Genomic DNA, 25,000 nt, shown 5'->3' on the forward strand with positions numbered 1-25,000 from the left:
TATATATATATATATATATATATACACACACACACATATACATACATACGCACGTACACAAATATATACATACACACATATACTTATAGCCAGACCAACTATTTAAACCTCAGTTACCAGAAGAAAGATTTAAACAGAAACACAGGCTTAAGGCCCACAGTACAGAATTACCTTGTACAACTTCAGGCTGGCCTCGTGCCTTGAGTTAACTGTATGCAGACGCAGCTTTTCCAGGCTGTTTGTGTAGTAGTCACAGGCATTACACTTTAAGTGCACAGGGTTTCCAATGGCCACACATTTCAGCCTCCATTCATTGGCTTTACCACCTTCTTTGATATGAGCAACCAGCTGGTATTTCTGTATATGTTTGTCAGTTTTACAATGCAGCTGGAAATTGGCCTTTAGTTGGGTATTGTACCGGCAGAGATTACATTGATATGAATCTCCGACCACAGACTTCCATTCCTCTTCTGGTAAACTGCGCTCCACGCCCATGTGTAAGCCCAGAACGTCCAGGTTATCTGTAGTGAAGCGGTTACATACGGCGCACTGGAAAAGCTTCAGTGAAGGGTCATTTGTTTGAGTAAAACTCTCTCCCAGATTCATGAGCTCCTCTGACACCAGCTGACCACCCCCCAGTCGCATGTCCAAAGGAATCTCGCCACCTAGTGAAGAACAAAAACCATTAAAAGACACCCCCAAAATAGTCAGCACAGAGAGCTCTGTTAGAGCAAATTAAATTTGCATTGATCAGAAAAAATATACACAGCCTACTCTACAGTATAACTTGCTTATTGACAACTACCACAGTTCAGTTGGTGGAAAGTAACATATCCACAGACATAAGAAAAAAATAGTTCTTTTAAAGTTTTTTTTTTTAAGGGACAGGAAATTTGGATAGAACATACAATTTTAAACAACTTTCCAATTTACTTCTATCATCACATTTGCTTCATTCTCTTGTTATCCTTTGCTGAAGTAACAACATTGCACTTCTGGCAGCTAGCTGAACACATCTAGTTAGCCAATCACAAGAGACAAATGAGTGCAGGCACCAATCAGCATCTAGCGCCCACTAGTGTACAATATGTGCATATTCTTTTTCAACAACGGATACCAAGAGAACAAAGCACATTTGAAATTAGAAGTGAATTTAAAAGTGTCTTAAGATGAAATGCTCTGAATCATCCTATGCCTTTAATTTGTAAAGTAAAATACAAAAGCAGGGGAAGTTACCAATGACATAAAAAAGTGCTACACAATAATTATATATATAATGGCTTCTAAATAAAGCTTAAACGAGATTAGAAATAAGATGAAACACATCAGTGTACCTCATTAGTGGTTTCTTAAAATATTGACTGGATATAGCCGAGTCCACCCTTTGGCTTAGCAGCTGGAACTTCAATAAACCATATCCTACATTTGTGTGCTGTTTTAATTTATGTAAACAACTTGCACCAGATTCCAGAGAGATAATCTGACAGCACAAGAACAGTAGATAAATTCCACAAATCCTTACAGTCTAATGCAAGCATATCATATAAACAGACCTAAAGAAAGAAAAAAAGTCCTCCAAGTTTCTGTCAATGCTGACAGCCCATAAAATATCTCAAGTAATCCACACTGAAAATTGCATAATAGGGATCCCACCATCTGCAGCTAATGAGGGAAGCTTGGGAAGGGGCTCGGCAGGGGAAAAAATGCTACAGCAGAAAAATAGATTGTGTCCAGACAACTCCAAAGAGTGTGGTATCAAGTAAAATCCATCAAACTCTCTTCCAGGAGATTTTTCGCCAGATCATGGATGACCCAACAGTACTAAGTGACCCCATTTACATTAAAGGGACATAATACTCATATGCTAAATCACTTGAAAGTGATGCAGCATAGCTGTAAAAAGCTGACAGGAAAATATCACCTGAGCATCTCAATGTTAAAAAGGAAGATATTTTACCTCACAATCTCCTCAGCTCTGTGTAAAAAGTTATAATTCAGCTGTTGAAAAAAAAATATGAAGAAATGAACAGCAGCCAATCAGCATCAGCAGTGCTGAGGTCATGAACTCTTTTACTGTGATCTCATGAGATTTCACTGTAAACTTCCTTACACTGAATAGGGAAATAACATGAGTGTGCACAAAGCTCACTCCCTTGCCTGTCCCGGGACAGACATACTGATTTGCTGCTTAAAGTCCTTTGCAACAGGGACAATTTGAGGTAAAATATTTTCCTTTTTTACATAGAGATGCTCAGGTGATATTTTCTAGTCTGCTTTTTACAGCTATGCTGCATCACTTTCAAGTGTTTCAACATTTGGGTATCATGGCCCTTTAAGTATTTACCAGGTTTCCTTTTATTTTTAGTATTTTTTTTTTATCAATCTGTGGCAGAAGAGTGAAATGTGTAATCACATATAGTTTTAATATGGGCTTCTAGTAGCTTAAGACTCATTCTCTGTAGCCTACTGGGGTATATAGTTAAAGGGACAGTCTAGTCAACATTTATTTCATTCACTTGGCATCATTTGTTGAAGGAGCAGCAATTTACTACTGGTTTCTAACTTAACACATGGGTGAGCCAATGACAATCTGTATACATATGCAGCCACCAATCAGCAGCTAGAAGCTAGGTTCCTTGCTGGTCCTGATCTTTCCTAGATAAACCTTTCAGTAAAGGATTACAAGAAAAGGAAGCAAATTAAATAATAAAAGTTAATTGGAAAGTTGTTTAAAATTGTATGCTCTGTCTAAATCAGGAATGTCTAATTATGACTTTCCTGTCCCTTTAAATAAAAATAAATTCTGGCACGTAGCCGAAAGTAAACAAACCTGTTACAACAAACTATTCTCTTTAACTGTGACGTCGCAGTTAGAAAATGTAACTATAAAATGGAGAAAGAAAATGGTTTAAGAATAAATACATAAATCACAACAGTCCAGTCCAATTTATATGCCATTAAACATTCATTTTTCAAAAAAATTATGTTTAGGTCAATGGGTCTGAGGCCTGCTTCAAAAAAACTTTATTTAAAACACGTTCAATAAGAAAAGGTTTTATCTTTAAGGGACAGTTTATAAACCCCTTGAGCTTAGATGGCCACTACACACTATACGAATGAAAACATGAATGTCATGATGCAGCTGGATTTAATGTAGTGAAACATTTATTCCTGCAGCAGCTAGGTCAGCTAAACAAAGGAGGGAGGAGTCTCACAGCTTGATTGGCTGTGTGTGGATCTATTTCTGAGGTACCAGCATGGGCCCTCATCTCCAACACATCATTCTAAGCCTTATATTCTCTTCAGGAGGACTTTTGCTCCTTAGAAAAGAAAAGTATTTTTTAAAATAGTATTAAAGATACCAGGTGGTTTACATGAGAATATTAATTTAAAGGGACATGATGTTTCTTTCATGATTTAGGTAGAACATACAATTTTAAACAACTTGCCACTTTACTTTTATGATCAAATTTGGTTCATTCTCTTGGTATCATTTGTTGAAGGGGCAGCAATGCACTACATGGGTGAGTCAATTACAATCAGTATATATATTCAGCCACCAATCAGCAGCTAGAACCTAGGTTCTTTGCTGCTCCTGAGCTCTCCTAGATAAACCTTTCAGCAAAGGATAACAAGAGAAGGAAGCAAATTAAAGAATATCATTAAATTGGAAAGTTTTTTAAAATTGTGACTTATGAATTTACTGTCCCTTTTAAGAAAGCGCTGGCAGAAATCGTCAATATGTGCATATACAAAAGCTCAGAAATATGAATGTGTTGTATAAGCATATTCATTTATTTGTAGAGTTTATATCAGAAACAAATAAGACTCTATATGTTTCATAAATATATTTAATAAATTGAATTACCTGAGCAGAACCAGTGCTTAACCACCTCACAAGAATTGTGGAGGGCTTTACGCATCTGTAAACCACAATGCATGTTCTTACCACATTCATATGGACAGGGTTGGAATTGGTTAAGAAGTGGCCTAAATAAAAAAACACTTGTATGATGATTCAAAGCTGCATTATTCATTAAAGCTTCATATCTGGAGAAGAATTTTGAAGTCTCGTGAAGCTTCCAGATTATATTTAATGCCCCTTTAAAGGGATATGAAACCAATTTTTTGCTTCCATAATTCAGATAGAGTAAGCAATTGTGAATGACTTTCCAAAGTATCCATTGTACTTCTAATTTCTAATTTGCTTTGTTCTCACTGTATCCTCATGAGCAGCAATCTACTACTGGGAGGTGGCTGGTGATTGTTGTCTGCACATATATGCCTCTTGTCACTGACTCACCCAGCTAGCTCCCAGTATGGCAAACTGCTCACTCAACAAAGGATACCAAGAGAATGAACCAAATTTGATAATAAAAGTAAACTGGAAAGTGTTCATAATTGCATTCTCTGCCTGAATCATGAAATAAAAAATGGGTTTCATGTCCCTTTATGTGCAATACCTTTTAAGATTTCATCAAAAATGTATACAAGGAGAATATTTCAATTTCACTATAGTTGGGCTTTAGGAACAACTATACAATGAATATACTCATATTTAGGAAAAACCTGGTATATTTATGGATAGAAGGATTCATTTTAACTCCTCCTTGTGGTTTTACTACTTACTCATAAATTCATAGTAGCTCAGCTCTTCAATGCCTGCCAATTATTTAGTGCATACTGCAGTAGCAACATATATGGCAGAGACAAACTGTACAACATGCACTGTACTATGTGAACTAAATGACCGACATGAAATCCTGTCCCAGAGGGAGAGCAATTGGTAGATCATCTGCTTAGTTCTGCATTTGTATTTTCTTCAATTCATAGTTTTATAAATGTGACTTTAGTATAGGGACAGTATAATCAAAATGAAACTCATGATTCAGATAGAGCATGCAACTTTAAACAACTTTCCAATTGACTTCTATTTTATAATTTGCTTTGTTCTCTTGGTATCCTTTGTTGAAAAGTATTCCTAGATAGACTTAAAAGGACATTGTACACTAGATTTGTCTTTGCATAAATGTTTTGTAGCCGATACATTTATATAGCCCATCTGGTAGTGTTTTTGTAACAATGTATTGTTTTGCTTATTTTTTAATAACATTGTGCTGATTTTAAGACTCCTAACCAAGCCTCAAAGTGTCAGATGTATACGCTAGTTTACAGACTTCTGCTGGCTCCTGTTTATATTATCTGTCTTTTCCTATGCAGGGAAGGGGGAGGGGGGGGGGGTCTGCTCTTATTGTTTTCCCAGCCCCTTTCACTGGGTATCCCAAACTAATCTCAACAACAGTGCTAAACTGGGAGCTGCTTCTTAACTTAAAGGGACATGAAACCCCAAAATTTTCTTTCATGATTCAGATAGAGAATACAATTTTAAACAACTTTCTACTTTACTTCTATTATCTAATTTGTTTCATTCTCTTGGTATCATTTGTTGAGGGAGCAACAATGCACCCCTGGTTTCTAACTGAACACATGGGTGAGTCAATGACAATCGGCATATGTATGCAGCCACCAATCAGCAGCTAGAACCTAGGTTCTTTGTTGTTCATGAGCTTTCCTAGATAAACTTTTCAGCAAAGGATAACAAGAGAAGGAAGCAAATTCAACAATAGAAGTAAATAGGAAAGTTTTTTAAAATTGTATTCTCTGCCTGAACCATGAAAGACAAATTTTGGGTTTCATGTCCCTTTAAGTTTCAGGCGGACCTGAAACTTTGGGGGTAGATTGCAGCATCCGCTGCTTGATAAATCTACCCCTATGTCTCTTCAAGACCTTCCCTAGTAACCAAACGTGTGTAGCCTCACATTAAAAATAACATTTTCTTTTAGCAAATTTGAAAGAAAGAACATGGCAATGTAATTGAAGCTATCTGATTTTAAAGACATGTAGACAAGTAGAAAGATGAACTGAAATGTGAAATACTATAAAGTATGTGAAAGGGGAAATCAGAGAAAAATAAATAGAAGTTATTAGGAATTTTTGCTTTTCGCGTAAGGCTCTCGTATACCGGTACAGTAAAGTAAAAATGTAATTTTCATGATTCCGGCAGAGCAAGCAGTTTAAAACAACGTTCCAGCTAGCTGCTGATTGGTGGCTGCAAATATATGCCTCGTCATTGGCTCACCCAAACTTGCTAGCTTCCAGTAGTGCATTGCTGCTACTTCAACAAAGGATACCAAGAGAATAAAGCAAATTTGGCAAAAGAAATAAACTGGAAAGTTGTTTAAAATGGCATGTTCTATCTGAATCATGATTGAAAAGTTTGAGGTTTCATGTCCCTTTAAACAAATGTGTCCAGAGTAAATACAAAAGCTACTGTGTGTTTATAATTTGTATATTATATGAAAGAGAGACTATTAAGAGTACTACATCTGGTAAAGTATTACAATTATATAAGGCAGGCAATGTTTTTTTAAAGACATGTTTGCAGAAGAATTGCTAAAAAAAAACAGAACTAAATTACAAAGTAAAATGTCATTGGTGTACATAAAACAAATCATATATAATAAATATAAATGTATACCTAAAATTATTGACTACTACATTAGTTTACTAAGCTTAAGTTTCACTTCATGCCAAAATAACAAGCAAAGCATAAAAAAGTTCAAAATGTACAATACATATTCTAGCACAGATTAACAGTTTAATGTGACAACATTCAAAAATAAATATCTGTTAAATACCCTGCAAAGGTCCCTCGCATTACCACAATGTGGACTCTATGGTGCTTACCTAATGTAGGAGTAATCCCAGTGATAGGACTGGTCGTATCAAGCTGGAATCCACCCATGATGTACTGGGACTCAGCAGCTGCATTTTCCATCTTCAGGTTCATATTCTGTGCAAGGTAAAATTGATAGAGCTCAGCTTCAGCAGGAGAAGGCAGGTTACTTAGGCCTAAGTGCCGGTTATGCTGGATCTGTGTCATGTTCTGTTGAAGCAACATCATATTATGCATGTGCTTCTCACTGGTCATGTGGATGCGCAAATTCCTAGCAACATTGGTTTCATAGTCACACACTTCGCAACGCCAGGTAGGTTTGGTTTTTGGTTTGGTGGGTGAGGGGGCCCCACAAGTGTTACTGATGTTGGAGGCAGCAGCTACATTGGCAGCAGCAACTGCAACCCCGGCAGTGTGGCTGAAAACTTGGTCATTCCCTCCATTCTGCAGGTTCTGCATGTTGTTCAAATGCTTGTCAGACTGCATATGAATACTGAGGTTGCCTTTGGTAGTGGTAGAGTAGTTACAGACCTCACAACGAAAAGGTTTGTAGCCACATGTGTAGTTCTCTCCCCGGGCAAGACGAGGATGAGGCTGTCCAGATTTGCAGTACCCACAGGAACCACCAGGCTCAGGATGTTTCTCCTTCATGTGTGCTTCCAGTGTCTGCTGATATTTGTAATGCCAGTTACACTTTGGACACTTAAGAGTCTTACAAGAGTTCCGAGAGTGCATCATGGTCATGTGTCCACCAAGTGAGCGCGATGAACCCAATACAGTGTCACATTTTGGGCACTCCACTCCACTCCCAGAAGGGCAATCCCCCACACCAAGATCACAAGGGTTTTCAGGATGCTGGTGGTGGGTGACATAGCTTCCATCCTCACCCTCTGTACTTTCATTTGGTTCTAGAGCTGCGGGATTGTCCCTATTGGCACTTTCATCAATAAAGTCCAATTTCCTCCCACCCTCAGCTATGCTGGCACCAACACCATCACTGTTAAAGCTTAAATTGTTAATTCTCTTTTCACCAAAGACAACATAGGAAGAAGAACTAGAACTAGTAGAAGTTGTACTCCTCAGCTGAAGCTGGGACACATTAGGCATTAAATTAGTGTTAGAAATACTTTGGTTTGTGACAGCCAGGTCTTTTTTGCTGCTGCTCCCGGCATATTCCTCTGTCTCATGTGGCCTGTCTGCAAAATGACTCTCTAGCTCATTTGGAAACAGTGCTTTGCAGTGTTCATCATCATCCTCCTCCATCTCTTCCTCCATCTCCTCATCCTCCTCCTCCTCATCATCTGGCTCTTCCTTTTCAGCTAATCTGTCAAGTTCTCCAACCTCTGTCTTTTTGGACTCTACCATTCCTGGTTCTTTGCTGCAGGAGGACTGGATAGTGTCAGATACTGAAGGGCCCAAAGAAACGGAGGTTACAGGAGCATTAAGAGCTGAGCTTGTCAGTCCCCCAAGATTGAGCAAGCTATTTTGCACCAAAATATTGGTATGTGACTGATCAACCCCAGTAGTAGCTTCATTTTCTTTTAGAAGTGCTAAGCTAGCCTGCAGGGTTTCATCCCCTTCCACCCGAATGCCACTAAATTTCCCATAAAAACTATGCCCAGAACCAGCAGGGTTAGCTGAAGAAACAGGAGAGTGCTGACAGTTTATGTTTTTTGGTTCAAGAAAACTAATAAGAGGTTCTTTATCTTTGCCAATCCCTTGAATGATGGCAGAAATGTTCTTGTTACTAAGAATTTTACGCTCATCCTCACTCAGTGTCATTCGGTGATCATGCACAGCATGGGTCACAAATGAACGGACAAAGCCAAAGGAAAGTTTGCACAAAAAACACATTAGAATTGGTTTCCTCTTACCATACAGCACAAAGCCATCATATTTGGACAGGTCTACATTGTTTGGAACATCTTTGGATACACACGAGCTTTTGGCAGAACCGTCACTATTTAAGTAATCATTGTTGCTTTTGTGTCTAACATCAAAAACCCGGAAGCTGTGCAGAACTGGGCTTACACCTGGAAGGGTTGAGGTATTCAGGAAAGATTGGTCTGCAGTTTCAAACCACTTCCTGAAAGATGAGGCTATGTGGAAAGTGTTGATGATTTGAGGGTAGACAGATCCTACAGAAGATTCCTCAGTTTTTCCAGCTGTACTGGGAAAAGAATTAGTGTAGAGGGAATGGAGAGTTCCACTAGGGCTACTACCACAAGCTTCACCACTTTGAATAAGTTGGCTTACACTTTCAACTATATAAGCAGAGCCATCTGGTTGATAGACTATTTCACCATCCAGATTCTCCACATCACTCTCCTCCTCTTCCCCTTCCTCACTGATATCACTGTCACTTTCCTCCTTCAGCGTAAGAGACGGCCGGGTCCCAGGGCAGTGATGCTCCATATAGTCCTGTAAACTAGAGAAGGAGGATGAACATTTGTTGCAACAGACGGGTGGCTCAGAGGTGGCAACAGATGAATTAGTGCTTTCAGAAATGCATTTATTAAACGAGCCCCTTAGACCTTCTAAAGATCCATGGTTTTCCATGCCAAGCTGCTCCATGTTACCAGACTGGTTAAGGTGGTGTGCACTGTTAAGTTCAGTCCATTGTTTGTTTGGAGGAACGCTGCACCCATTGTCCTTTCCAGGGATTATTGAAGTTTTACAACCCTCCATGGTGAGACTTGAATGGAGAGCTCATGGCACCCAGTGTGGCTTTTACCTAGAAGGAGAAGAAGAAAAAAAAAACGGAAAAAAAAAAAGTTAGCAGGATGTAGAAAACAATATACTACAGGTGATTATCAGACAATCAATGGCAGAGTTAAAAACATCTTTCAATCATCAGCCCCAACTTCACAATACAAAATGTCATATATAGAACTTTAAAATGCAAACAAATTATACAAGATGAATCTGTTAAATTATCAGCATCCGTATTGCAGACAAGCTAATTCACTCCTCCGTAAAGCTATGGCAAAAAGGAAAACCTTTAAATGTCAATTTTTCGCAAATTTTAGCTGAATCTACCCACAACTTTCAGAAAACTTTACAGGAAATGAGGCTAAATAAATAATGAAAATATATTGCAGATTTTTGTACAATGCATAATTTGACATCTTATAGTGCAATCGCAAAGTGTTTACGGTCCCTTTAAAAATATATATTTTATTTTTTTTTATACATTTTTGTTTAATCAAGTGTAGATCAGACATGAGTCTTAACCCTTTTGCTACTAAGCCATTTCCCCATATTAGTGCTAAGCCAGTTTGGAGCTTTTTTTTCTACTTACATTGACACACACAAATTATTTTTTTCCCAAAAGGCCCAGCAGATTCAGAATATACCATTATAATATTTAGATTTCAGGGCATGTATGATAGCTACGGCAAAAACTGGGGGGAGGGTATATATTTAAGATTTTAGTAAACATGAAAAATGGCCCAGGGACCACTGCTGTTACTGAGATCACCTTACTAAATTGTCATCAAGTGTAGCCACATGTGAAATAGGGGCACATACTGGCTTTAGGGGGTAATAATATAGATTAAAGAGACCCATTTGTGCACTTTTTTTTTCTTGCAATGTGCTCACTGTTGATCACCCATGATCACTTGGCTATACAATCAAATTTCATATAAAACATTTAAAAAAAAGAAGGGATTTGTCTATTAGAAAATAAACTTTATTAGGGGTCTCTAGATTTTGTTTTATTGAGTATATAATGACCCATGCTCAAGCAAATCCCTATGTAGTGTGTTTATCCTTTTGTTCTTTCTTACCACTAACAATTGGACCTGCAGTAGAGGGGAATCACTGATCTGGTGTTGTGATCAGCAATTCCCCTTCATGATGAGAATGGGTCATCACGGCCTCACAAACAGCAGCTTACATGAAGACCCTTTGTCGTCATGCGCAGGCAGTTAACATATAATTGTATGTTTCACAACTGGTCAGTAGAATTGGCACATCCAGTAAGCTGTGGCATAAGGATTCTGTAAGAGGAGGTTCGGCACCTAAACACAACTATTTCTGCTACTCAAACTTTAAAGATAATCCCTTTATTACCCATTCTCCAGTTTTGCATAACCAACACTGTGATATTAAAGGGACAGTCTACACCAGAATTTGTATTGTTTTAAAAAGATAGATAATCCCTTTATTACCCATTTCCCAGTTTTGCATAACCAACACAGTTATATTAATATACTTTTAACCTCTGTGATTATCTTGTATCTAAGCCTCTGCAAACTGCCCCTTTTTTCAGTTCTTTTGACAGACTTGCAGTCTAGCCAATCAGTGCCTGCTCCCAGATAACACTGTGCTCTTGCACGAAAAGTTATCTATATGAAATACGTGAACTAACACCCTCTAGTGGTGAAAAACTGTTAAAATGCAATCTGAAAGAGGTGGGCTTCAAGGTCTAAGAAATTACCATATGAACTTCCTAGGTTAAAGGGACAGTCAACCATAGAATTGTTATTGTTTTAAAAGATAGATAATCCCTTTATTACTCATTCCCCAGTTTTGCATAACCAACACAGTTTTATTAATATACTTTTTACCTCGGTGATTACCTTGTATCTAGGAACCTTCTTCCAGCCCCCTGATCACATGACTGTGACTGTTTATTATCTATTGTCTTAAATTTAGCATTGGTTTGTGCTAGATCTTAAATAACTCCCTGTGTCTGAACACAGTGTTATCTATATGACCCACGTGCACTTTCTGTCTCTTTGTGTTGAAAAGAGATTTAAAAAGCATGTGATAAAAGGCAGCCCTCAAAGGCTTAGAAATTAGCATATGAGTCTACCTATGTTTAGTTTAAACTAAGAATACCAAGAGAAAAAAGCAAATTTAATGATAAAAGTAAATTGGAAAGTCAATTAAAATTAAAAGTCCTATCTGAATAATGAAAGTTTAATTTATACTTGACTGTCCCTTTAAGCTTTCAACTAAGAATACCAAGAGAACAAAGCAAAATTGGTGATAAAAGTAAATTGGAAAATTGTTTAAAATTACATGCTCTATCTGAATCAAGAAAGTTTATTTTGGCCTAGACTGACCCTTTAATATACTTTTTATGTCTAGGATTACCTGGTATCTAAGCCCCTGCAGAATGAATGAGTGTGCACACACACATATACACTATATATATACACTATATATATATATATATATATATATATATATATATATATATATATATATATATATATATATATATATATATACACACACATATACATACATATATATATATATACACATATACATACATACACACACACACACACACATACATATATACATATATATTGTACAAAAACTTTAAAGTGCCTTCATTTTTTTTTTACTTCTGTGACGCATAACATTGAGATTGATTACATTTTACAATATATTTTAATTTATATATGTTCATTAAGGGTTGCTTGCAGGATGTATTGTGAAGTGAATTGTAAATAATAATATATTCAACATGTTACTATGTAACCCCAGCACAGGCAGCTAATTTTATTTTAACTATTTTGTGGTTTGTATTTTTATGCTCCAAGAGTGTATTGGACATTGAGAAACATGTACAGTAACATTATGTAGTGTTAAATAAATGTTTTATTGAAAAAAATAAGGTATTAAAGTAATCTTTAATAAATAAAAAAAAAATGTCACCCATATCGCCCAGCCCTAATACACACACACACACATATATATATATACACTTTATTATTATTTATTCCTTTTTTTTATTTTTTATTAAAATCAGTGCAGATGCTCCATTATTACACACTTCAGTTTATATACACTTGCTGGTCTTATAATTAACGGATTCTAAAATTTCTCTTCCCTTAGCTTTCATGTCTCGCTTTGATTGTCAGTCAATAGAAGAGGCAGCTTCTACTTAAGGAAGTAGAAGTCAAACTCCTCAGGTCGATCAGCACTCTGTCTATAAACATGTTTTCCCGTAAAATCAATGACCTACAATCAGAGTGCAGACACAGAAGATAGAATGTTCCTGTGCTCTCAGTTCTGCGCCAAGGGGATACCCACATATGTGTGCACGCATTGCTGCAAGGTATTGAAAGTGTAAAAAGAGAATGAGCTGGATTTTAATATTGTACTGGTACTTGCATATAACTATGTATTTAACCCTTGCAATGGGTTAAACATATAGTTAACCTCCTCTCCAGAGCAGCAATGCACTACTGGGAGCTAGCTGAGCACATCTAATGAGTCAAAGACAAGAGGCATGGGTGTGTTACCAATCACCAGCTAGAAACATCAAAGTTTAATGTTGACTTCCATGCCCCTTTAATTTAAAAACCCTCTTCCCAGGTAGTAGAAAAGCCCAGCTTAAAAGGGACATTGTACACTAGATTTATCTTTGCATAAAAGTTTTGTAGGTGATCCCTTTATATAGAACATCTGGGAGTGTTTTTGTAACAATGTATAGTTTTGCTTATTTTTCATAACATTGTGCTGATTTTAGGACTCCTAACCAAGCCTCAAAGTGTCAGATGTATACCCAAGTCTATAGATTTTTGCTGCTATTGTTTGTGTAATCCATCTTTTCATATGCAGGGAAGGGGGGAGTGTCTGCTCTTTTTGCTTTTCCAGCCCCTTTTATCGGGTGTCCCAGCCTAACCTCATCCACAGTGCTAAACTGGGAGCTTATTAGAACATTTTTTAAAGTTTATACTGTATATTTTTAGATTAGTATCTGTGGATATTCTTCGTTATAGTAGTGTCTATTACATGCAGTTATATGAAAAATGACTGTACACTGTCCCTTTAATAAACAAATTGCTCCAAAGGCAGGATTGTGCTGCAGGAAAAATGATAACTTTTCTAGATACCTGATAATAAAATAAAAAAAATACAATACCTCCATATTTTAAAATCATCACAGTTTTCTTCACAAAACTGAATTAAAAAAAATCTATTTTTAAAAAATAAATAAATAAATCAAAACAAATCCTAACTAGCTCATCAAGTAATACAGAAGTATGATTATTTGATGTGACAGCTGAAAAGCCAGTATTGGCAGAGAATCAAAATCTGCTCAATACAGGAAAAGAAGAGAATGAGAGGCAAGAAGGGGTTGGCACTATGCTATTCTCTGGATTAAACCTAAACAGCGACATCATGTAATATAAAATTGTTAATTACAACAGGGTTAATTAAGCGGTTCTGTCAAGGGAGGCATTTTGGCATCATACCAAAGTCTTGGAAGGAAAAAAAAAATGACAAACAACAACCACCCAACTGTTGACTGACCCATGCACAAATTGCATAGAAAGGGACATCCCAAAGAATAGATGCAGGGAAAAAATAATAATAATTTACAAATATCTAATATATATGATTGTGCGGTATAAGGTCTGGATTTTGAACAGATGCTGTATATGAAGAAAAGGAAAGTAGTTTACATATTTTTTTAAAGAAATAATTTTCAGTATGAATGTGGGAAAAGGGGAAAAAATAAACCAAACAAAAAAAAAACAGCCAACTCAGTAGTTTCTAAAAAGGAAGCAACCTCAAGGCGAGTTAATTGTGGTTAGGGAAACAGCAGAGCCCTAAATGGTCTCTATTAGGAGAGAGATGAGACAAAGAAAATTAAAAAAGGATAGAACAGAAAATGATTCAATACAAGAGTAAAGAAGTGGGTTAGATTGATTAGAGAAATCTGACATATACTGCAAATAAGGTAATAAACTAAACTGCTAATACATTCTTAGCCTAACTTGTCTTGCCCAGGTTTCCATTTCCTAAAGTGCATCGGCATCTCCAGATCTGGTGACAGAATGAGAAAGGCTTCCGCACAACTTCTGATCTCGGTCTGTTTTCTTTCAAGAAAGGAAAGAAGTATTGGAGGAGAGAGTGTGCCATCAACAGCTGTCTCTCTTCCTGTTGCTCTGGCACAGGGTGCCGGAATTGGCACCATGACAATACAAACAAGAGTTGCCCTGTGCCTGCTCATTAATAGTGCACAGAGCACACACACACAGACATGGGGAATGGCAAAGGCCCTCAAATCTTAATAGGCTCATTAGCATAAACAGCTTTTCTAGCAGCAGGAAGCTAAAGAAACTACCAAACCAAACAAGACTGCTGGAGGCTCGGTTACAGCCCGGGGATCACCAGTGGAAAATGCAGAGCTGTGTGCCAGGCAGCTTCACATGCAGAAATCCATCTCTATACGTGTAGGCCACTCTTAGTCCCTTACACACAGTGCGCTCAGACGCACACATTTATATGCTGCTTTTCCGCTAGGTGCTAGGATGTTTTGATGTGACAGATAAATCCTACTATTGATTTAGTCCCTTGGCCAGATCGCAGCCTTTTCACAATCTCATTGATTCTTCATTTGCGGAGTTTATCTAAAACCTAGGAGGCCTCTCATGCAAATTCTAGAAGGGACAATGTCACATAGCAGCCATATGCTGATCAAATTTATCCAGAGTCACGTAGCAACTGATGGGAATTTCAACAAAAATACAATTCACAGTACAGAGAAGAAAATCCAAAGAATGCACTAGCTGCTGCACTGTGTAAGGACACACGTCAGGTTTGCGTATGTGCGTTTAAAATAAAAGACAGAAATATAGGAGAAGCTGATTTATGGATATTTATTTTTTTTAAAAGGGCAAAGCCCTCTACTTGTCCTTTAGTATATTAAATAGAGTGGATATGGATAGAGCATGGAATTTTAATCAGCTTTCCAATTTACTTATATTGTCAACTTTGCTCAGTTCTTTTGGTATTCTTTGTAACACAGTAATCCTAGGTGAGCTCAGGAGCGTGCATGTGACTTTAGCCATTTGGCAGCAAACTCTGCTGTCAGAGTACTAAAGACACGTACACACTCCTATCAGCCTACCTAACTGTACTCTTCAATAAAAGATACCAAAAGAACAAAGTACATTTGCTAATAGAGGTAAACTGGAAAGTTGTATAACATTGCATGCTCTATCAGAATCTTGAGAGTTTCATTTTGACTAATGTTCCTTTAAAGTGAATGTCAATTTTGATGCTAAAGTGCCTGGTTTTTAAAACTTTGATTAAAAACAGGGGCACTTTAATTCATCAAAATTTACATTTCACTCCTGTTGAGAAAAAACAAACAAACTTACCTTTTAATCTTCACAGCAGCTCCAGTTTGTTCCGCCCATCGCAAAGCCTCTTCCTGGGTCTAAAATGAGGAACCGGCTTCCTCCAATCACGGCATTGAATCAGACACGGATTCCCCCGGGGGGGGAAGCCGTGATTGGAGGATGACCTATCCATCATTTCTGACGTCAGATATGGCTTTCGACGACCGGAGGAAGCTGGAGCTGCTGTGAAGATTAAAAGGTAAGGTTTTTTTTTCACAACAGGAGTGAAATGTAAATTTAATGAATTAAAGTGCCCCTCTTTTTAATCAAATTTCTTAAAACCGGGCACTTTAGCATCAAAATTGACATTCACTTTAAAGGGACAGTCATCACCAGAATTTTTGTTGTTTGAAAAGATAGATAATCCCTTAATTACCAATTCCCCAGTTTTGCAAAACCAACACAGTTATAATTATACACATTTTAACTCTGTAATTACCTTGTATCTAAACCTCAACAGATTGCCCCCTTATTTCAGTTCTTTTGGCAGACTTGCATTTTAGCCAATCAGAGCTGTCTCCATGGTAAATTCACGTGCATGAGCTCAATGTTATCTATATGAAACACGTGAGCTAATGCCCTCTAGTGGTGAAAAACACATTTAGATTAGAGGCGGCCTTCAAGGTCTAAGAAATTAGAATATGAACCTCCTAGGTTTAGATTTCAACTAAGAATATCAAAAGAACAAAGCAAAATTGGTGATAAACGTAAATTGGAAAGTTGTTTAAAATGACATGCCCTATTTGAAACATGAAAGTTTTTTTTGGACTTGACTGTCCCTTTAAGGAAAAATGGATAACAAAGGCTTCTGCATTCCTTATATTTAGAAAAGTATGCTGCATCTCTATGGCTGCTCCTCTAATGAATAACTAAAAAGTGTTACCCTCCCCCTTGGCTATCCATATGAAGAAAGGGATGCAATTATTTGTTACTACCCTTTAATATTTAAAGGGACACTGAACCCAATTTTTTTTTCTTTCGTGATTCAGATAGAGCATGCAATTTTTAAGAAATTTTCTAATTTACGTCTATTATCAATTTTTCTTCATTCTCTTGCTATCTTTATTTGAAAAAGAAGGCATCTAAGCTAAGGAGCCAGCCATTTTTGGGTTCAGAGCATGGACAGCATTTATTTATTGGTTGGTGAATTTATACACCAATCAGCAATTACAACCCAGGTTGTTAAAAAAAAATGGGCCGGCATCTAAACTTACATTCTTGATTTTCAAATAAAGATACCAAGAGACTGAAGACAATTTGATAATAGGAGAAAATTAGAAAGCTGCTTAAAATTGCATGCTCAGTCTGAATCACAAAAGAAAAAATGTGGGTTCAGTGTCCCTTTAAGGAAAACACAAATTTAATAAAATATAAAAATGTGGCCTTAGCCTCTTGCAACTGTCAAGCAGGTCAAAGGGACATAAAATAGAGGGTTTTTTTGTTTTGTTTTTTTTTTTGCATCTAAAGGGGACAATTTATTGTAAATGGATTCTTTTTTTTATGGTCTAATACCAGGGAGAAAACCTTTTTTTGCTTTGTAAGGTGTGTCACTGTGCACCAATAATACAGAAGGAATTCTGTTCATCAGCCAGTGAGAAATTAGTCCTTACCAGACATCAACTTCCTATCAGCTTTAACATATCCCTTTAGTCATGCAAAAAAATGAAGAAAAAAAATAAAATCATGTTTAAATAGCACTTTCCCTTTAAAACAAGTGTATAAAAAAAATACAAAATGACAAACCCCCCTTTTCAGAAACCCCTGCTTCACAATACTTTGAGCATATTCCAAGTCATAAGGAAAGCATTATTGTCCATAATAGTGTATACTGAAGAGTTAATGCCACTGATGTTCCCTGATAACTCTGAGCTTGTTCTTTTATTTCATTCTATCCACTCGTGCTGCTGATGAGCAGGTTTTACCGGAACTGACACGAATGGAAGCAGCAGAATTCTGACCAGCCTGCAATGAGCTAACAAATTCATTTTCATTGATCAGAAATCAGCAGGGCAGTAAGTGATGGGAAATTCCATTAGATACAAGCACCTGGTTTCCCAGTCTTGTTCCTGCAAGGGAGGGTGAAATGTAGGCGAGTATGAGTGGCCCCTTGTGTTCACTCCAGCCATTTACCAGAAGCTCTTCTATCAAGGTCTACCAAGTCCTCAGCTGGGGCACTATGTAGAATACTGCAGACTATCCAAAACCAGATACTATAAACTGTGTGTAGTTTATATCAGAAACAAAAATGTCAGCAAAGGCTTATTATTATTATTATTATTATTATTATACTCAGATATTCACAGGGAAGCAAAGAGAAAGCGGCACGTGTAACACATTCATTTGTGAGTAGGTTAAGCATTATAACACTACCCAGAACATAAAGTCCTAAAATATGCACACAGGTTTTTTTTTTTTTTCCTGACGATTCTTGCAGTTATAAAACGAGACAGTCTTTTAAAAGGGATATTAAATAGTAAATACATGCTAGACATAATGATGTATTTAAAGCAAAGATTAGCCTTATAATAATATATAGTTATTATATTAGTTGTTTAAATATTAAAAATATAAGTGTAAAGGTTAAGTAATGGGTGGCAACTTTTTTGCTGCTTGGAAAGCCTTTTAGATAATCCTATGTTCCATACAGCCTTGTTTGGACAATCTCTTTTATATTTGTAACTAATTTCCCTCTGCAGGAAAGATAGATATGTGGAAACTTAAGTTAAAACATGGCAGCCTATTCCTTTATAGAAAGTTGAATTTAGAAAACCAACAATTCAGACTTAGATTACAGGAAACGGCGACAAAATAAATAAAACTATATTGCTTTTTTTTTTTTAATTATACGTATTTAAACACATTAAAAATAAAAATAAACAGCCAGCTATTACATTGTAGGTACATGAAACAAGATCAATGCCAAAAACAAATATAAAATATCTCAGAATAAACAGGGTTTATGATGGATCTTAAAGGGACACTAAAGTGAAAATTAAATGTTTATGATTCAGGTAGAGCATGTAATTTCGTACAACTTTCCAATTTACTTCTGTCATTGAATTTGCTTTGTTTTCTTGGTATCCTTTATTGAACAGTAAATCTAGCTTACGCTAATAGGAGTTTAGGAGCGTGCACATGTTTCTAGCATTCTATGGCAGTTATCTTTGCTATACTGCTGTCAGATGGCTAAAAGGCAAGTGCAGGATCCTGGGCTTGTCCAGGATTTCCAAGGATACCAAGTGAACTATGCAAAATTATTAATAGAAGTAAATTGAAAAGTTGTTTAAAAATGTCATGCTCTATCCAATTCATTTGTTTAATTTTGAATTTAGTGTCCCTTTAAATAAATCTTTCTGTGCTCACAAAAGGCCATAGGGCCACATTCACCCCCCCCCCCCAAATGGTTTCATATGGTCCTCAACTCCACTAAGGCGGAAAACAGACATCGGTATTCTGTTACTATAAAATCCGTTCCATACTTCTCATTAAAGGGTTAGAAATCTTTTATTTTGTAAAGCTTTAAGAATTACATTACATTATTATTTAGTTTAAGTAATAGAGAATTAAACTCACTGAAGTTTGCATATATTAAATAATTATATTTTTATTTTGGCTGAAAACGTCACCAACGACCGCCCCAAAATAAATGATGGACCCACTCATTATTCATGCAGTCAGATCGGACAATAGCAGGCAGCAAAAATTAGTATAATTTGCATAGTAACTAGTCGCCCGTATTCACAATGTCATCCATCCTCGCATTGCGCATCAGTAACTGTGGACAATCGCATGCGCAATAGACAGTAATGGCACAGTCTCCATCTTCAAATGTCTGCTCCCATGCCTCTTGGTCTGCATCTGACGCCCAGTTCATGATGTGCCTGCATACTCCTAACCTGGACAATCAGTTTTGTGCATGCGTGGGTTCAGGACAAGGCATACTGCGCATGCGGGCCGCCATTATTGTTCTACCTAGGTAGAACACTCCAATTTGATCTGCATAATGAGGATCGGGGGGGGGGGGGTTGGCAGAATACATAATTTCTAAGTAAAATTACAGGTAAACAAAAAAATTGCTTAACGATGTTATTTGTGAACTATAAGTATAGTTTGAGATGTTTTTTAATCTGAAAACTTTTTGGGGGGTTACCCTATCCCTTTAAGTAATTAAGCATGTGTATTAAAATTGAGTAGCATATACAGGTGTACCTCACTTTACAGCGCTTCGCTAATACAGCGCTTTGTGGAGCTGAAGTTCAACCTCCAAGGATTTTGAAACAGTTGTGTAATCATTGTGAGATTGCGAGAAAAGTGACTGGCACCATTTTGTTATGCTTAGTTCACTCTACAGCATTACAGCGCAATCTGTGTCTCAGTGCTAGCGTCTGGCAAATGTTACTACTGTAATTGTCCCTATTTTACAGGTACAGTATTTATTGAATTCTAATTGAATACTGTGCAGAGCTAGTGTTAAACTAAACGTAGCCCTATTGCACCCCTAATATATGTTAGTTCAAAAAAGTTTTAAAACACACTGGCAAGTGAAAAGAAAGCTAAAACTTCCTTGTTTCATTTTAAAGCGGTGTTCCGGTCCCAAACCCGCTGTATGAGCGGGGCATACCTGTACAGTTAAATTAAATGCATTTAAGGGACATGGTACTATATTGGTTTTTAGGCTTGTGCATTTGGGTCATTTGTTAGCTGCCGAATCGGGAAGACGATGGCCACCAGCAGCATTCGGCTATTAAATGTGGTTTACATGTAATGTGAATCTAACCGGAAGTAACGGATTGTATTGTTCAGGACTCACATGCTCATATAACAACACACAGAAAAAGTGCCCTGTAAAGTTTGAGTATCACGCACCTTTGTTAGCCATTTTTAACTAAAATGTGATCATTTCATTTTATTCTGAGGCGTTGTCTTTAGCATAAGTGTGACTATAGTGCAATGTGGCCCGTGGCAAATCCTGACATTATTTACTGACCTTCATACATGCATTAGATTGCCCTACTAAATTAATATATCAAAGACTGCACTATGGATGTCTATTATCTTTATATAGACTGGCAATTCTTATAGAACATTGTAACATAGGTGTATTATAGAACATTGTGACATAGCGAATATTTGAAATGTAGGACACAGCCTATAGATAGATGGATAGATAGATAATAGATTGAGGTAAACATTTAGGTCATTCTCTTTGCCTTCGGTGCATGGAGGAGGTGAAGTTTAGGCGTCTGAAGAAAAATGTTTATTTTATCGACAAGCAAGTTTTGGGGTATAGCTGTATTCCACGTCATTCCTTGCAGTCGGGTAGTGGTGGCTTTAAAGCAGTTAGGAACTTGTAAAGAGGTATTTACTGCGTTTTGCTGCCCTCGTTTAGAAAGCCAGAGTTGGCTACTCTGTTCTTTCTTTTTCAAAGGTCTCTGTGAAGAACTGTGTCCTCTCATACCTTGTAACTGTCTACATGCCGGACAGTGGAGCAGGTAAGTGCTTTTTCTTCCAGTTGGGCAGACCATGCATAAAAACACTGCTTTTTTATTGGGACATAGATAATCCTGTTGTATGGGTTTACACTGGGGCATGAAACAGGCACTGTAGCATATGTGAGACTAATATTTAAACTCTTTTAAAAAGAAAGGGTAAAATGTTTTTATTAGGCTTTATTTTTTTACACATATTTACTTGATAAAACAATACAAGTTTAAACTGAAAGTAAGGCTGAATTTTCTATTTCAGCAGCTTATTCATTTCCCCTTTGCTTTAAAATAAAACAATGCAACATTTTAAACGGTTGGGTTTGAAAAAAATTAGGAGGCATGGATGTCTGGATTTTTCAGGCCTTGTTTTAGCATAATTTACACAACTTTCAACGAGGATTAACCTCTTGATGCCAGATAGGCTTGCAAAATGATTTCAATGGTATATTACATCTTTCTCTGAAAGCCTAATAGTTATTCATGGTTCAGATAGATCATACAATTTTAACATCTTCCCAATTTACTTCTATTATCCAATTTGCTTTGTTTAAGGAGCAGTAAGTAATGCACTACTGGAAGCTAGCTGAAAACCAATGACAAGAGATATATATATATATGTGCAGCCACCAACCAGCAGCTTCTGAGCCTACCTAGGTATACTTTTCAACAAAGAATCGAAAGAATACAAAATAAATGAGATAATACAAATAAATTGTAAAGTTATTTAAATTCTGCATGCTCTATTTGAATCCTGAAAGAAAGCAAAATGGGTTTCATGTCCCTTTAATAGGAAGCCTAAATGGTACAATTTATACAGGACTGTCTCTCTAATGGGTTGTAGGGAAGAGCTGACGTGTGACATAGAGGAATGTACTGAAGGGGTTAGCAAATGTGGCCCACAGCGGAGTTGTTAAAGGTAATCAATACCTCTGAGATAATACACCAGCCTCAGCCACAATATTGATTGCTGGGAAGATGATAAAACTGTTTATTAGGATAATTGCAGAGACCCTAAAATACTCTTCATCCTTCATCACTAGAAAACAGAACAAGATCAGCAGCAGCAGGTAAAGAAAACACAAGGCCTGAAACACTGCAAATACTATGAAGGGCAAATTTAGTTTTAAAAACTGGAGGCCGAAGAAAAGGCGATTGAGGAGCAATGGCTTTGGCACAGTTTATTTTTTCTAAATAACACCTGGTTGTATTATTGTCATTGTGATTAGATTTAATTAGGACTTGTCGCTGGCTATGTTCACTCAGCTGGGACACATCACTCTCTGCTCACAATGCAGAGATTGCCAGCGGCTGCAGCTCTGCCCTCTCACTGCACACACTCTCTGCAACTTCAAAGTAAATCATCAAGTTAAATGCAGATTCCTGAAAAAGGGAGGTGATTGGCGTAGGGAGTGAGCAGCACCCGAGGCAAAAAAAAAGGAAGAAGCAGCGCCCAACTACAGAAAATATGATGCACACTACCCCTACATGAGGAGGGCTCTTCCTCAGAATCAGACAATTACTGGTCAAACCCAAGTCTTTGAAGTGGAAAGTAAAAAAAAAAAAAAGGCTTAAATATAATCACTATAGCTCTAAGTACACATCCTAAGTATTTAAAGTACTTATTCAGTTCAATCATTACAAAGGTGTAACAAAAAAAAATTCAGCACTGATGAGGTTAACAATGAATGCTTTGGTATCTTTAGTCCTCACCAGCCAAAAATAAACACAAATTTATAGCAATCACAAGGGCTGAAAATGGATGAAGACCGGGTCGTGCAGGGGAAAAGGGCCCCCCGTGCGAAAGGCCAGAGCAGTTTCACTAAATCCCTCTTTGTCTGGGTGGTAATTAATATTATAATCCTTAAGTAAAATGCAATAAACCTCAGTGAAGCACACAGCTGGCAGACCCTCCCACTGATCCAGCACTAGGACCTGCCAATTCCCTGACTCTGCCCCCCCTTGTCCAGTAAACAATATCATATTACAGAACTACCACCCTCCTATCCTCGCCCACATGGCTACATCCAGCCACTGTAAACACACCAGAATATTTACCAGCACTTCTCAGCATACAGCAAATGTTTATGTCGGGAGGTGTATAACATAATGTAAATGCACAGCTCACATGCTTATCAAGGGCACAATAAGACAACACAAGTAATGGGAGTCTTTAAAAGAAAAAAAAAAGAAAAGCCAGAAACTTTGCACTGAGCACTGATGCCAACCTAGAGATCTATGAAGCAGCAACTAACACAAATCTCAAGAAACCGCTGAATACTGGTGGCAAGGTGCCCATTCTGTGCTAGCCTGGGGCTCCATGCTGCCTTCCAAGTCAGCCTATTATCCGGGCTATGTCAAGTGCAGGCGCAGAGCCAGGTTAATCTTGTGTCTACTAAGTAACAGGCAACCAAGTTTCCAGAAACAATTATAAAACAGGAGGTCAAACAAACCTTCAGCTCTGAACCGTACAGTGGGCAGAGACAGATAATGACACAGGCCAAGAAAAGGACACATTTTGGAGTGTGCACTCTGCACACACCCCTCTTTTACCTGCCCAAACCTGATCCAGGAGCCACGCTTTACAATTCACTGATTCACATCTGCCAGTGTAGTCACTCCCCCTCCAAAAGGACATGAACTTGGCTGTCGAGTCATCAGTGTGTCAGGAAGTGAGGCCTTTCTGGAGAGCGCCCAAGTCATTTCCTAGACAGATACCTCAACAATTTTGTATGAACAAACACTCTGCACCATCCCACATAACAATCTATGCACAGAAGAGGAGCCAGGAAAAAAGTATATACTATGCAAGTCTGTTGCCTATCTAAAAACGTGCAGATCCTTCCTCCTGTGTAGATCATCATCCTAACAGGCAAGGCAAGAGCAAGGAAAGCAGTGGCATTGCACAGGAGAGAAGGGTTAATAGCTCCCAGCACAATCTGATAAATATAGCTACATTAAGAAGGTTCTCTCACTTTGAGATATGATGTCGCTAACCTTTATTGATCCATAATCAGGGAGCTCTGCTTATCTCTATCTCTGATATACTAGCCTCTGCACTCAAGTCTCTTAATACACTTCTCAAACCATACACATTTTCTAAGTTGTTCATCCCTAAACTATACATACAGCCATGTGAGAAATATTCCAATGCCCCACTACATGAAATACTGTAACCCACTATCATGTCATCCAAAGCAAGGTGCTGAAAAATCCAACCTCAAGCCCTATTGTTTTTTAGTTTAAATTTGTCTCTGTCTAGTGTCTACCAAGTTCCTCTGATGCCTTAAAAATAGCTGGATCATAATAAAGAATATATTTTGTCCACAATTAAGCAGTTTCTCAATCTGAGCTCAAAATGTAGGACTTTAGGAGCCATACCTCTGCAGATTTGCTGTGCCCTGGTACAGCATGTGCATGGGATCCTATGACGGCCTACTCTCAACAGGTTGGACCTAAAATAGATGCAAGCAGCAGGCACTGCAGTACACATGAAAGCAGCTGTAGGACAAGTGCAGGGATCATACCTCCCATTGAATCCTTTTCTAGGGCATTAGAATGAACACAGCACTTAAAGTGAATGTAAATTTTGATGCTAAAGTGCCCGGTTTTTAAAACTT

The 25,000-nt window shown here is 37.5% G+C and overlaps 1 protein-coding gene across 3 annotated transcripts in view; it reads right to left on the bottom strand.

The window, feature by feature from the left end:
- The window catches only part of ZFHX3 (zinc finger homeobox 3), a 285,532-nt gene that overhangs the window by 82,001 nt on the left and 178,531 nt on the right, over positions 1 to 25,000 (bottom strand). For all 3 annotated transcript variants that reach the window (XM_053699463.1, XM_053699464.1, XM_053699462.1), the window contains 2 exons: positions 6,748 to 9,470; positions 172 to 665 (listed from right to left, as the gene is read on the bottom strand). In XM_053699463.1, coding sequence (XP_053555438.1) covers positions 172 to 665; positions 6,748 to 9,424 — 3,171 coding nt within the window. In that variant the 5' untranslated portion in view covers positions 9,425 to 9,470. The remainder of the gene's footprint in view (positions 1 to 171; positions 666 to 6,747; positions 9,471 to 25,000) is intronic.

Source organism: Bombina bombina, chromosome 1, assembly GCF_027579735.1.
Source record: "Bombina bombina isolate aBomBom1 chromosome 1, aBomBom1.pri, whole genome shotgun sequence".
NCBI lineage: Eukaryota > Metazoa > Chordata > Amphibia > Anura > Bombinatoridae > Bombina > Bombina bombina.